At 35.1% G+C, this 15734-nt stretch overlaps 1 protein-coding gene across 2 annotated transcripts in view; it reads left to right on the top strand.

Moving 5' to 3' along the window:
* The window catches only part of LOC149799190 (ADP-ribosyl cyclase/cyclic ADP-ribose hydrolase-like), a 62038-nt gene that overhangs the window by 14452 nt on the left and 31852 nt on the right, over positions 1 to 15734 (top strand). For both annotated transcript variants that reach the window (XM_089958445.1, XM_089958446.1), the window contains one exon: positions 2 to 131. In XM_089958445.1, the coding sequence (XP_089814571.1) occupies positions 2 to 131 (130 nt within the window). The remainder of the gene's footprint in view (position 1; positions 132 to 15734) is intronic.

The following is a 15734-nucleotide window of genomic DNA, read 5'->3' as shown; positions in this document are numbered from 1 at the left end:
GCAAGAAAAACTGCACATTTATCTGGGAGACGTTTTCAAAAGGATTTGCGTTTAAAGATCCCTGTCACGTAAACGGTAGTGCTTTCCATGACTACATTACAGCCACTAATCATTCAGTTCCTGAAAACAAGGTAAGTATAAACCCATCCCAAGTATTTATTTTATCGTTATTGATTGTCTTCATCCCATTCAAAGGGGTATTACATCGGAGTTGAAGTAAAACCAAACTTACGGAAAGTCTTCTCCGTGTACAAAGAAGCACTACTAAGCGCATCGTGCAATTTTTTTTATCTACCGGGATCTGTCTATTCATAATTAATTTTGCATATATCAACTAGCCTACATCTATAATGATGTATTTCGTCATGTTCTGAGACTGCACGGGTTGCGAAATAAGCCACAATGCACCAAAGAGGTGGGTGGAGCTAATGATATACAAGGCATGACTCCGAATATTTATCGGCATTGTTTGTCTAAAGATTTCTTTGTTAATACGTATCGGTATCGTCTGCAACTGAAGATATAATGTGCTGAATGAAATTTTGGGTCCTACAATTAAATGGTGCTGTTTTGATGTCCACTATCGCTCTCATGTCAACCGTCCTGAAAATCGAACTATTCCTCCTCCTCTTGAACGTCAGTCAAACCGGCATTTTTTTTAAAGCTGAATATGTTTTGTGGTGTCTGACTGGATCTAAATGAAAATGGTGCCGCTTGGCAGCAAATATATCCACCATCGTTTGTTATTGCTACTACCCATATTCCGACAAACGGAAAGTCATTTTAATGCGTTTTGTACTTTAAAAGGATACTTATATGTCTATTTGGTCCTAATGAAAACACTGTCGATCTTAAACCCAGTATGGCCGCCGTAGTGGCCATCTTGAAAATATTGTTATCGATTCTCCAAGATATATGGTCTTGTTATTAAATGACTGCTTGTGCTTCCTTTTTCTTAATGATAAAGGAAAATGATGCAGATCTGATATCCAGTATTACCGCCATATCTGCTATCTTCAATCTCTTGATATCGCTACACCGAAGAAATGGGAAGTACTAGCGATGTGGGTGTTTCACGAAAAGACTTGTTATGATATTTTTTGGTCCTTTTTCAAATGCTGCCGATCTGATATCCAACATGGTCACCATGACAGCCGTCATGACCACCTTTTATTTGTATCACAGTGGTCGTTTTACATTTTAGAAGCTGATATTGGACAACGCGTTTTATAACACATGACTTTACAAATTTTTAGCTGCGCCTCATACGTGATTGTATTAGGTATGACTAAGCTTTATTCTACCGTGAACGATTTCAGTAAGAAAACTCAGCTAGAGTAGAACATTTTAGCCCTTGCTAGCTCTTTAGAAATATAATGACTAATTCTTTGGAAATACAATTAAGCATTCTTTGGTCATGTTATTGATTTTGTGACGCAAAATCTGCTAATGTAAACTTTTTCATGGCGCTTCAAGAGAAGTTACAATAAAGCACTTAGTACACTGCTGTAGCTACCGAATACTGTTATATTTGGTTACGACTGTACTGCATAAAATATGTTATGCGTAGACTGTTTTCTCTGTGTTATATATATATATATATATATATATATATATATATATATATATATATAATATTGATCAAGACAATGATATATTATATATTTCACGGAAAAGGTTCTCTTTGTGTGAGAATATACTGGTTGTGGCTGCATTTCTACACAATAGATTTCATTTCCATTTTGTTTTTTCCATTGCGTGAAAATATATTATATTAGAGAATTATCGCTGCAAAGATTTTATAAATGGCGAAAAGTTCACAGATTGATGCGTATAGTATTTTGAAAGGAATAATAACAGTTAGTATTGTTTATAAGGTGGGAAAAACATTACCCGAACAACGGAGTGTATATAATGTCACACCAAAAAATTAAACTATATTTCACTTAAATGCAATGATATACATTTGTCAAAGAGGCTCAAAAGATGTATGATTGTTCAATTACGTATCCGAAGTTCCCTGAAATATTAATCAGAGTAGGGTTGAGTTGTAAGAACTACGATTTAGACTCAGTCAAGCTTATATTTAAAAAAATCCCGAAAAGTCATTATATGATATTATGTAAGAAAAGTTTCAGTCTCCGCACTTGACTCAACCACCTAGTTGTGATATCAAAATGAGTAGCGAATACGTCAGTGATGACTTTGAAACAATTAGGAAGACAGTAGAAGTAGATATTAATTAGCGATCAGCATTATAATGTAGGGAAACAGCAGATGTATTTCTATTTAGTTATGAAGCATATTTGCAAACTGCAGAGCCTTCACGATGGACGCAGTCTGAAGTGTTTTATGGATTTAACTGAAGAGATACAGAAACTAAGGGGTTAACATTGAAGTACTGGATGACGTTTAAAATCATCGGATGTTATTGTATAAGCGGTTGTCGTTTACCAGTTGGTGAAATACTTTGTACTGGCCAGCTTATAATGGTTTGCCCAAATCCTGAATTGAAGACAATTATATTCAGGCACAAAAAGCTATTTAACGGTAATTCATGGCTGATGCGACTGCTCAAAACGTTTGTTTACCACTCGCTGCCACGAGTTCGGAAATTACTATCGTAGATGAAAATGTTCATACAATATAATACTATCCACTGAGAGTATTTATATAGCAATGTATGTTCAATGAAGAGTACATACGCCTGAAGGTATGCACACCATCAATGGAATGTGTAGTTTTAAACGAATCAGGACACCAGTTTACAGAACGCACCAAGCTTGCTAGTACACGTACGTAATTTGCAATTGTATTTGGAATTATATGCGTACAAAATGAATCCATTCGGTGATTAGGTTTCTCCGATGTCGTCAATGGCTTCATACATCAAGCTGAACACATATCCGAGGATAAAGGCGACAAAATGAGTTCGTAAAGGACTTCTATAAACTCATGAATAGTTTTGTATTTGGTAAGACGGTCGAGAATTTCCGAAAGCCAGTTCATGTCGTCCCTGGCTGTGATAGTGAACATGGCAAGCTTTGCATGTGTGTTGCTGACCACGCGTTTGATTGACGCAAGCTATTCGACGGCGGACGCATTGCTGTTCAAAGTATTTTAAAAAAACGACCCTAACAGGTTCATTCTATGTTGAGATGTCAGTAGTATACTTGTCAAAGCTCTCGATGTACGAGTTTTATTATGATAATATTAAACCGCGGTATGGTAACAATAGCAAGATGTTGATGAATGTCATAACCGATTATGTGTACGCGGACATGGCTAAACCATGTTTGGTAGATGAATTTGATATCAGTGATCATCCAAGAGATCATTTGCTGTTTAGTAATGAAAAAAAAAAAATGGTTGTTTGTAAGTTCAAGTCTTATATTACGTGTTTAGGCTAGAATAAACAGTAACACAAATAGAGTGAAAACAACAAGCTTTGAAAAATATAACAAATAATTTATTTCCTTGGAAAAGTTCTGTAAAAAATAAAAAAAATATCAACTTACGGTTTCAGAATAATTAACAAATAACTCAAAAACTCAAAAATTCAATACTGGTCACAACAGAAGAATACAACTTGACATCAAGTGTTTAAAAGACCCGGACTCTGATCTCTCTCTCTCTCTCTCTCTCTCTCTCTCTCTCTCTCTCTCTCAACATAACTATTAATACTAAGTATTTCGCAATTTCGGAAATGCCTAATTGCGAAATAGAGGATCACGTGATCATGTTTACATGTAAAAATCACATAGCTACTTTATGTTCTTGATAACCAATCATTTTACTCCGACAAAAAGTTGTTTACTTGACCCTCAATCAAGGCCAGGAACTATGTAAAAAAAATAGAAACAAGTGTTTATATTATTAGGTATTTATGGAAACATTCCGGTCAAACTGAATCTTCTGGAAAAGGTCAAATTCATTGTAAACAAAGTTTCTCCTGTGTAACAGTTTATAGAGATTGCAAACACTGGGGCATCACAGCGCAGTAATGTAGCATATTCTGACACCACGCCTACCAGTTCTAACACTAACTTCTTAATGTTGGGCGTCAATTGAGGCAGCTGCTAGTGCCATTTTTACAAGTCTTCGGTATGACGCGGCCGCTCTAACCACTTAGGCCACCGGGGAAACAAGTCCAGGACGATCAAGAGTCTTATGTTTAGTTAATAGCGCAGGAAATACTCAGGGAATGGATGAACTTTGTCCACTACAAAGTAATATGCAAGCAACTGTCAAGAGCAATCTTAGTCTTCATTCCTCCGTTGATGATCAATCTAGCAATTCTGTCTCTGAGTGTAGGACTGGTCGCATTGAAATCATGAATGAGATTTATATCAGCACGTTGATACGCAAGGAAATCACTTGATGATTGTACACGAGATTATATCCGTATTATGCCTTAAATAATCGACGTTGTTTATGGATTTTTGTCTTGACTTCTATTGATGTTAAAATCAAGTCGTATATCCAACCGTGTCCATTTCCGCACTAATTATTTGCGGGCATATGTTTTTCACCAGGGTATTTACTCCATGGTGTCCCGAGTAGTTTCATTATCTCAACAGTGACATCACCGCCAACATTCTTTCCCAATAAACGTGAACCTTTCTGTTCCACATCGAACAAAAGTTCCAGTGATCGCGGTTGTTATCATTATGCCTTAAAACACCATTTGGATTGGCAGTGCTAACATTCATGCTGCATCGCACACATGATGAAGAACATATTGTGCTTATACAACAAGTAACATTCAACACAGCATCAGCACACAATATAAAAAGAAGATTTTTCAGTAATGTATTTCTCTGCGAAGGCGAAGGATATACCGTCTTTGCACGATGACATCTTCCCAAACATAGTTCGTGCATTAATCACTGACTAAGCTGAATCTGGGGAAAACCATGTGTTGCTGAATCTGAAAATGAGATGGTTAAAGGACGCAGACGACCAATAGTTTTATAATGTACTCAAAGATGTTAATGAAAACACCGTCCTTGTCCAACATTGATTTTCTTGCCACAGTCGATAAAACACATATTGTTGACTACCTTGATGCGCACAAATGCTTTTATCGTGAATGGACGATGTAATGGTTGAACACCACGACAAACCCGCGAGAATCGTTTCCAGAGGCCGACAGAAGAAGGCATACGTAACCTATGTAAAACATTTATACGCGCAAGTGCCTAATGTCATCCGTGAAACTGCAACTAAACTTTAATGATATTTCCGTGCATTTGACGCGTACGGCCTTGCAAACAATCACTGGACCTCGTATGCCACAGACCACTCGCGCGATATGTTTCAAAACATGTTTGAAAGGGTCACACAAGAGCCGTATGGTTTCCAACTATTGCTTTGAATGATGGACCGCATAGCAATCTCGGCACTGCCTTCCGAAAAAGTTTTGAGCAGGTCTGGACACGGCAATTTAGAAACTATAATAAATATATCACGCTACGACATTAATCAAAATATCAAAGATTGTGGCAGCATATAGACAGACGGAATAGTCTGCAGCTGGTGTTTTAGCGGTTATGACGGTGTCGTTTAGCATTTCCAGAAAACAATTGTAATTGTAGTAATTCTATTACTAAACAAGACAAGCAATGGCAGCATCGTTATACGCTAGCCGTTCACGCCAGTTTTAGAATTGCTTTTTACTGTCTTAAAGTTTGCCTTACCGTATACATTCGCGTGTGATAAGCAAGAAAACGTTTTAAACTTATGTGATATACAAGGGCGCTGACTTAGCTCAGCTATCAATATCTAAACCGCCCATTTTGATACTACTCGTGTTATCGCTGCTCGCCAGAAATAGGAAGTCTTAGGGACTTCCTAGGGTTTGCCCAATGAAAATGATGCCCATCTGATGTCCAACATCCTGTTTTCATGACAATCTTGTAATCGACACTACTTCAGAATGCATGGTCAGTATGCAATCGGCTTTCACAAAAAGACTAGCAGCAAAGAGGGTGAACAGGCCACCAACTAGAAGGTCCATTTTTGAAAAATAAAGCTTCCTACGGAAATGGTAAAAAAATAAGGTCAATGATGTCAAACCGAAGCTTCCAAATGACCGAGAGTTTCTCTAATTGGGTTAGTTTATTTTGTTAGTATATCTTTGTCGTTTGTGTTTCCCAAAATTTGTTGTGTGTTTAGGTTCACCCACCGTGACATTTATTTGTGGTCGCACCCTCTCTGCTGCTGTATCGTGTGAGTAATTAAATCATTGTTATATCAATAATCGAATCTTATATTGCTAGATTAGCTCTAGAAAGATTAGAAGCAGTTGGAAAATATATTTCTGTTCGTGTTGCTGTCAAACGAAATCTGCAAGAACGACAGGAATCTCAAGTTGATTATACAGAAGATACAGCACAATTATTTAAATTTGTTACTAAAGCTACTGAAAAAGTTGCGGACGTTACTGAGGCTCTTCTTCCCGCGTTAAAACAAACTGCTGAGAAAACTGAAAAGATAGCAAGAAGAACTAAACAAACAAAAAAGAATTTAAGAGATCTTCTGGCTGAAAAAGCTGATGCTCAACCTCCTGGCAAAGAAGAAGAAATACCTGAAGGTGTTGGCGAAATAAAAAATGATCTTGCACCAAAATCTGAATTGCGAAAAAAAAGTGCATTAATTAAAGATTTAGAAAAGATGTTATTAAAGAACTTAAAGAAGAAGTTAAAGAGACGGATTTAGCTGAAGCTGCAATGAAAGATTTTCTTCAAAATTCTGAAATTTTAAAGCCTGAATATGCTGGTGTAAATTTTGCTAAATATTTTAATGGATATATCGTATATATTACAACAAAAAACAGGGTAGATATGATTATATATAAGAATGAAAATCAGTCAGATTTTGTAAGATGATGGGGTAATAGTTACTAAAACTAATGAAAATCTCATCAAAAAGATAAAAGAATTTTAAAAAAATTACATAATAATAATAATAATAATAATAGTAATCAGATAAAATAAGAAAGTAAATCTGAATAAATAGTATATTTCACTTTCACAATCACTAGCCACGACAGGGACCCCAGTTGCTATAACTTTCATTTTCATCAGTGTCACTACTTTCACTTTCACAATTCCCCTTAGTGAGGTTGTTACTACAGTCACTAATAGCACTTTCACTTTCACAATCACTAATGACAGTGCTTTCATCTTCACAATCTGATATAATCTTTCTCAACTGCCTCACACGCGTGTTAATAATTTTTTATTTCGTATTCGTGACTTAATTCTGATCTAATTTTTTTCAATCGCGCGTGAGATCGATACAAATTTTTTAACTTCTGTAACTTTTATCGTAGCCCAGAATTGGAACAAAGACTGTTGGATGAGCTTGATGAATCTATACTCTGCTGGTAGTGTATATCTATCCTCGAATTTTCGTGTTTGTAATGATTTAAAATCACAAATACCTTTTTCAGGATGAAGTTGAATTTTTATGCCGTCATGTTTTAATTTTTTATTGCAGAATTAATGACATTAATGTTTTCAAAGTTAAATACATTATATATTAAATAGATACTTAAAATAAAAACTTATATATTTACTATATTAAGCTATTTACAGCTTTTATATTATCTTAATTTTAAGAACGATATACAGTAGCATATTTACAGCATTGTATTAAGCTATTTACAGCGTATATACAGTCTTAATTCTAAGGACGGCACAGTACATATTGGAGCATATTTATAGCATTGTATTAAGCTATTTGCAGCACTATCTACAATCTTAGTTCTAAGTACAGCACAACATTAACTTCATTGACCTAATTATATGAACGGCACAATACAAATACGGGATCTTCTCTACGTTCAACAGATTTCAGCACACACACCTCAATAATCAATCCCTGGAGATAAGGTGAGGAGGGTGTATTGTTTTCTGGACACCCACTTTTTCAATGAAAATTTGCGAAATATCGCCACCGCCGACAGTTGTCAGTCATGGAACTGGAACGCCTGACCTCAAGTATGAGACTCCAGCACACTAGAACTGCGCTACGGACACATCTTATAGATATATGTTTCAGAAATTATTGTAAAGTTACCTATACTGGATTCCTATAAATGATCATTATAATAACCACGGGGTGGATTTATTTACGTTTTCCAGAACACATCGTGTTAAAATAATCATATATTTTATATATTTCTGCCTTTGACTAAGTGATGGTTAAAATACATATAATTCTGTATAACAAAGAGATCTAAAAATAACTTAGCTGTATTGTACACGTAACGGGCGGTGTGTTTTTCTGAATTTATCAAGGATGAAAGTTAAAATGTGCAAATACTAATTTGAACTATTACAAAATTTCGTTAATTTACTGATACTAATTATCACAAAGATGCTTAAATTATTGTATATTTGTATATAATTAGTTACTATGACAAAAAAATAATGCCGTCAATTACGCAGTGACAAGCGAGATAATGTCTTAATTACTCAACCGGAGAGAGCTTACCTTGACAAATTTATCACCCTTAAAAATAACAAAATATTATTTTTTGTATATATTTCTTAGAAAATGCAGATTTTTGTATATTATCTGCGATATGTTGTACCCAACACGGGTAAATTCAAAATATTTGCTATCTGCGTTCATTGATTGAAATATGTTTTCCTCACCAGTTTAAGAATTAACGAATTTAACTGCCCTTTTTGCAATTGTCTTTTTATTTTCCAGTGTTTCTAAATTTGCCATTCTGAATCCGTGTAATTACTCGTAAATTGCACAAAGAATTATTTTTTGTGGATTTGAATCAATATGATCCATCATAAGACCGTCTTCAGCTACCCCCCCCCCGAAAACATTCGTAGACAAATCTATGACAAAAATATCTTTTTCCTCAGCAGTAAACTTGAGATAACCAGTATTATTAACAGCACCGACTGTTTGTTTTTAGTTTCCAGAGCCTGAATAGACCATCACGATACGCCTCGTAATCCTGGATGATAGAATTTTTTACAAATTAATTTGGCTCCATTTTATATGATAATATTATTTGTCTACAAAATTATTTTGAAAACCTAGCGGAATAATCATTCTGCACTTTTTATGACCTTATAAATATTATCAGTGTTGTGTTTTTTATCTTAATATCTTTTCAGCTCTCTGTATTTTGTACCACCACATTGCACACACAACCTCGTTTTGCCTGTAACCACAATACCACATTTCAAATACGGTTTAGGTCTTAAACTCCCTCCCCGTACACTTTGTAAGTAATGTCCACATGATTCGTTTACACAGGCTTTATTACAAGGAGTTGTAGAACCAATTAATAGCCAACAACACTGATTCTTTGTTTAAATCATTATAAATATATATTTGTCTTAATTATAATACGGATGAGTTTGAGATATTATCCTGAATAAGATTAAACCTTCTGAATATAGATTCGATCTTGATACACGAAACCCTGATCCATGAAGACGACTATGGTTGATAGGACGGAAACTCTCAATGAAAGTATTCGTGTCACCAGAAAGAAATTCGCGACGACGGTGCATCTCAGATGTGGTCAAAATTTAAAATCATGCGCAGTAACGAAGTCATCGATGCTAGAATGAACAGTCAACGAGCAGCAACTATTATTAATTATCTCGACAATCAAATATATTTTTCACAGTAAATTTTTTTTAAGGAAATAGACGATACTTGGATTATCAGTGACAAATGTGACCCTGTCCTTCATAATAAAAAAAATCGCCGTAGTGAATAAAAATTCCAGAACAGGATTGTTGACTGGTATTGTCAAACCGTATTATAAACGAGCTTACCCTGTAACCGCCGTCATTTATGGAATATATTCGCTGAATGATAAACCCAGCGTTCATGATCTAAAACCGATGATATTGTCAAGACTAAATTATGCAGCCGAATCAGTAACAGAACATTTTACAATTTCGACTAATGGAAATGGTTTTATAGATAAAAGACGTAAAATAATGAATGATTGGGCAAAAAAGTTAAAGATACCGGAGCGTCTATCAGATACGTCGCTGAGCTAGGAAAAAAATTAAAATCTCCAGTAATGATAAAACCGATAACCGGAGAGATTCTGTACGAATCGAAGTGCCACTCGAAAGGATTTCGATTGAAAGTATTGATCATAATGCGCATGCATGCACTAATGCGGTAATAATATACCCACGAAATCGAATTTTTGAATTTTACCAACGCGATATATTTGATTTTATTAACGAAATAAGTAAGAACGATCAGCATGGTTATTTCAGAGTTCCGATGATGGAAACTATGATCAGTTTAAACACCCTAATGGAAATATTCATCGTATAAAATCTCTCCACGAAGAAATGAAAGATATTGCGTCAAAATACACTCATGTCGATGTCATACATGAACAGTTGCTCAGTAATTGTTTTACTATTCCATCAGTCGCGGCTCATTTTGCTCGAGAGAAAAATACGTGGAAGCCTACGAGGTTTGATTTTCTCAATGATGTAAGATCGATTTATGTCGAATACGGACACTGTGAATTATGGAATACCAGATACGATTATAAGGATGCTATCTCGGTTGATATGGTTGCATGTTATCCCGGAAGTTTTCTTAGAATGGGAGAGTGTTCTAACTACTTGGACATCCAACACACGAGATGACCAGATTATTATTAAATAGACCATTACCAGATTTGACCTGACTGGATTCGCTTGTATAGATTCATTTAAGTTTGCCGAAGATATTCATCCGATTTGTTGTCTGGTTTGGCAAACATTTTTCAGAATAAATGTGGGCGCCAACAGTATTATTACGGTATACGCTCGATGTAAAATTTTTTATATCGTTGATTGTAAGTGAAGCAATTATATTATATCGTCCGCAGAAAGAAGTTTGGTTACCACAACAAATAAATATTCTGATGTTTGAAAATCATGATATGACTGATTATGAGAATAAAATCGCAAAAGATCTTGGCAGAAAAATAACTTGTAAATTCACCCAAGGAGGATCATGTCATCATAAACAACATTTTACGAGATTAATTATAGATGATGCTGAACTCGATTTTATAATTGCTGATACAACGAAAAGAAACACATTTATAAGTCGACGTAATGTTAATTTATCGAGCGGAACTAAATTAGGTACAAGTGTGTGTTATATTGATGGTGAGTCACCGCAGTTTACTCATTTAGGATCTTCAGTGCTCGCGTACGTTTTGATAAATCTATTATCGATGATAACTAGAGTTTCTCAGTTTGCTGTCAGAGCCGCTACTGATACATTTTATATCAATAACAAATACAGGATTGCTAGAACAACTATATATCGGCACTTATGCATTCATAGAGTGAATGGAGAATAAAACAGGAAAAATATACTTATTTATTCTGAATCCGCCGACGTTGAAATTAAGGATATATATATTACCAAAAAAAATCAAATATTAAAATTGTTATCTGCGCCATCGGTAGATGATCCTGTGACCAGAAATAAGACTGTTTATCTCAATGGACCTGTTGCTTCTGGTAAAACAACTCGTGTGATTGAATTATTTCATAATTTTGATATAGTTGTATTAACACCTACACACAGACTCGCAAGAGAAATAAAATAACGAAATATTAAATCATGCACTTATCACAGATTCTTTCGATTGAAGGGAGATAAATGGACTCGTGAACGAATGGGCGATTGGGTTATTGTTTGGCATGAAATATGCATCATTTCATTTGAAACGTTAAAAATATTTCTTGCCTGGTTATTGACAAAAAATACTGCTGTGATAATGTGTGGCGATCATGGTCAACCACCACCTTTTGTTGTATTGTTTCTACATAAATAACTGAAAAAAACTTGTATATTATTATGAAGAAATAACTGATGATCATAGAGCGCTTGATCCAGAATTAAATGAGCTTAAGAAATTAATCAGACTACAATCGAATAAAATTCAATGTGAAATAATGCGTGAAATAATTTCAAAAACTCCTATAAACAATTTTTGGAAATTACTTAGCCAGCTGATTTGACAGGTGCAAGTAGAAAGATTGCTCGTGATACACTTCAACAACAATTATTTCAGTTACATAATGAAATATTTTCAAATCTACCCGTACCATTGTGTAATCGCCTAGCATATATGCGACGACAAAACATTGAAGTTGATACACCAGGATCGTCAGAGAAAATAAAATGTGTTAAATGATATTGTTTAAGCTCCTGTCAGTGTTGTTGAGAGCGCGTTAACTACAGACAAAACGCCATGGACGCTCGGATACGCAATGACGATTCATTCATCACAAGGATCAACCATCTCCGATACTTATATTTGGATCGTCAATGATCGAATCGAATGGTCAAACAGTTTATTTCGCAGTGTCTCGAGTCAGAAGAATATCTCAGTTGCGGAGAGTTTTCATAGCTTTCACAGAAAATGATAATCAAATTCAGGTAACTAACGATGATGTAGTAAGAAAACAAATTAGTCATAAAGAGTGTGACAAAAAGATAAGCACCCACTTTGATCTTGATGCTGAATTTGTCATGACGCTGAAACAACAGCTAAATAATCATTGTGCAAGCTGTAACACAGTAATGTTGTGGCAGTATTAAAAAAAAGTAATTCAAGACAATTTACCGTAGACAGAATTAATAGTAATGTTGGCCATACACGCGAAAATGTGACCTGTCTTGAATTTAAACGACGTCGAGGTGTTAGTTTACAAAACTGAAAGCTTTGATAATTGTTTGTCTTCGGGAATTACTTGTAATTGCTCGCGTACAAATCCATGTTAAACAGCAGCTGAATCTAGTCTGTAGATTGCAGGTCTACCTGTAGATCGTACCACGCTGGACATGTTATGTGTCGTAATACTCCAAATAAGATCAGTCGCTCTTTGTTTACCACTTTCAAGTTCACTGGGTTCATATAAATATCTTACAGCCTCATTACCTAATACTGGTTGTTTTGAAAAATCATGTTGTTGCATTGATATAGGTTTGTTTTGTGATCGAATTGATGGGTTTCATATAAATTGCACGAGTATTGTCATTATTTAATGCAGTTATCACACTTGGTAATCTTGCAACCCATTCACGAGATCTCATATCTTTCTGAATTATTTCCTTCGCATATTGATATCCAAATAACCGCTCAGCTAGTGCTCGATTAAGTCGTTCAAAAATTGCCTGATCATGATGAATTACAGTATGTCCTCGTCTAAATTTGACATTATATTTTTCATCAAAGATGATACTACACCAAGACATTCCTTGCCAGGATCAACCTGTAGTAACTGTGGCCATAGCAAGGGTCCTTGTTGATAAATTCGTTCAAAAGCAGATACATATTCAGCTGCTGTTTTAGTTGCTAGTGGTTCTGCTTCTTTACATCTACTTGCAACGTCGACAACAGTCGACGCGTATTTGTATGTGCGTGATTGCGGTCTACCAATTTTAATAGAATCATGTGGTAAAAGTAAGATATCTGCTTGATGAAGTTCATTAGGAGTGCTGACATCAACATGCATACTGATTTTTTTAAGGTGGTGGTAGACAAATTTTCCATATTGCCTGTCGTGCTGACCAATTTGCGGCAACGGAACTTGCAACATTTGCTGCATAGGCAAGTTTACTAATTGCTGCTCTACCTTTCCAATATCCTCTTGGGCTATAATAAATCATTCCATTATTTAACAATAATCGGTTGATAAATTACCAGCTCCAAATTACAAGTTTACCTTTCATCGCAGATCTTACCAATCAATTAGCTAATGAATCTCTGTAAAATTTATTTTTTATGGAATTTAACGAGTGAATCAACTTCACGTCTGCAATATGTCGTTGTTCTAAATCCTTATTTATATAAGCTGCATCATGAACGTTACATGCTTAATCAATTGCATTTATTGGATACTCTCCAGGTCTTGGTCGATCTCGCTCGTGAATTCGGATATCAAGTCGAGTTTCAGGACCACAAAAATTATATCCAGGAAGATGCTTTTCTCTTGGGAATTTAGCCCATGGAGTTCCTGGTAATTTTCCTAATGAAACACCGATATCACCACCTGCCTTCATACAAGACGAAATAAATTTATATTTATTTGTATCACATTTCACACACTTGCCTGTACGTGCACGCTTTTTACTTTTTGTTATTATTGTTGTTAATCCACTTGTGGGGGTGGATGATCTATATTAAACACAATATAAAGTCATATTATTTATTATATTTGTATAACATGGATGTCATTGATTTCTCAGCGACACGAAAGCAAGTGCCAGTAAAACATTATCCAGCGCTACCAAATCAGAGCAGTTATCATAGTTCCATCTGGGTGTTATTAGATGCACTTATTACTTAATGTGATAATGAGATGGATTAAGTGGGATAAGTTGTATTTAGTAGCTTCGTCAGTTGATGATCAGATGGACTTAAAGATTTTAACGAAAATGCAAAATTATTGAAGGAGGATGGTAATGATATTGATTTTATCACCGATACTGATGAAGCCCCATCGGTAGATGACCTCGATGGATTTATTAATAATCTCGTAGTATATGATGATGTAATGCTGGACAAACAATCAAATTCAGGATATTTTCTCGAGGCAGACACAAAAACAGAGATGTGATTTATGTTACTCAGCTATATACACACATACCTAAAATGATCAGAGATAACTGCAATATTTTAGTTGTGTTTAATGGAGCCGATACACATACTCTACAAAATATTCATCAGACTTGGTGTTCAGGAGACATGGATATGATGAAGTTCAAAAACATCTTTTCAAAAACGCAATCTGCTCCACACGGATTAATGACAATAAATTTACATTATCCTCGATCGTGATATCGTATAGGTCTTGTTAAAATATTTGGTTGAGAGGTTGATATAACAATGATTTATTTACTCACACAATTCAGCAGCAGAGAGGGTGCGAACACAAATGAGTATCACGGTGGGTAAACAAAAACACACAAATTTTGAAAACACAGACGAAAAAGATAGAGTTACAAAATAAACTAACCCAATTAAAGAAACTCTCGGTCAGTTAGAGGCTTCGGTTTGACGTTATTGGCCTTATTTGTTTCATTTTTGTAGGAAGATTCATCTTTCAAAAATGGACTTTCCAGCAAGTGTTCTGTTCACTTTCTCTGCTGTTGACTGCTTATAATATCCAGCTGGTCTTAAACTAGAGGCCTTTCAACAGCTAGTTATTAAATCAAATCTTGTCAATTCTCATAATATCTACATATGGTTCCTACACTGAGCAGTTAAAAGGAAGAATGGTCTTATAATTAACTCCTGGAAATTCTTTTTTATCCGCACAGCATCGGTCTCTTCGACAGACTCTTGTTTAATAGATTATAATATAAATTTTAAATTTTGTTTAAATCAAAGAGGGTTCGCATTACGAATTGATGCAATCCGATGAGTTCATTAAGTGAATTTGTAATATAGCAGCTGTCACTGGATCTGCTCGAGTGATTCATGTATCTAATTACAGTTATTGAACTTTCTAATGTGAAGACTTCTTTTTCACAAAACAGAAATGACTGCATTTTTCAGAAATTTTATTAACGGATTTGAAATCTGAAAATGTGTCGAGAAGTTTAGCCTGTCTGGCTGCAAAAGAAAAGCTTTTGAAGAGAAGGAAACTGTTGGAATAGGTCGCAGAAGTATGTCATGATTTGTATTACAAACTTAACTTCCAAGTATT

Source organism: Sinohyriopsis cumingii, chromosome 5 (genome assembly GCF_028554795.1).
Source record: "Sinohyriopsis cumingii isolate HCF-2022 chromosome 5, ASM2855479v2, whole genome shotgun sequence".
NCBI lineage: Eukaryota > Metazoa > Mollusca > Bivalvia > Unionida > Unionidae > Sinohyriopsis > Sinohyriopsis cumingii.
This window is presented reverse-complemented; position numbering and strand designations above follow the sequence as displayed.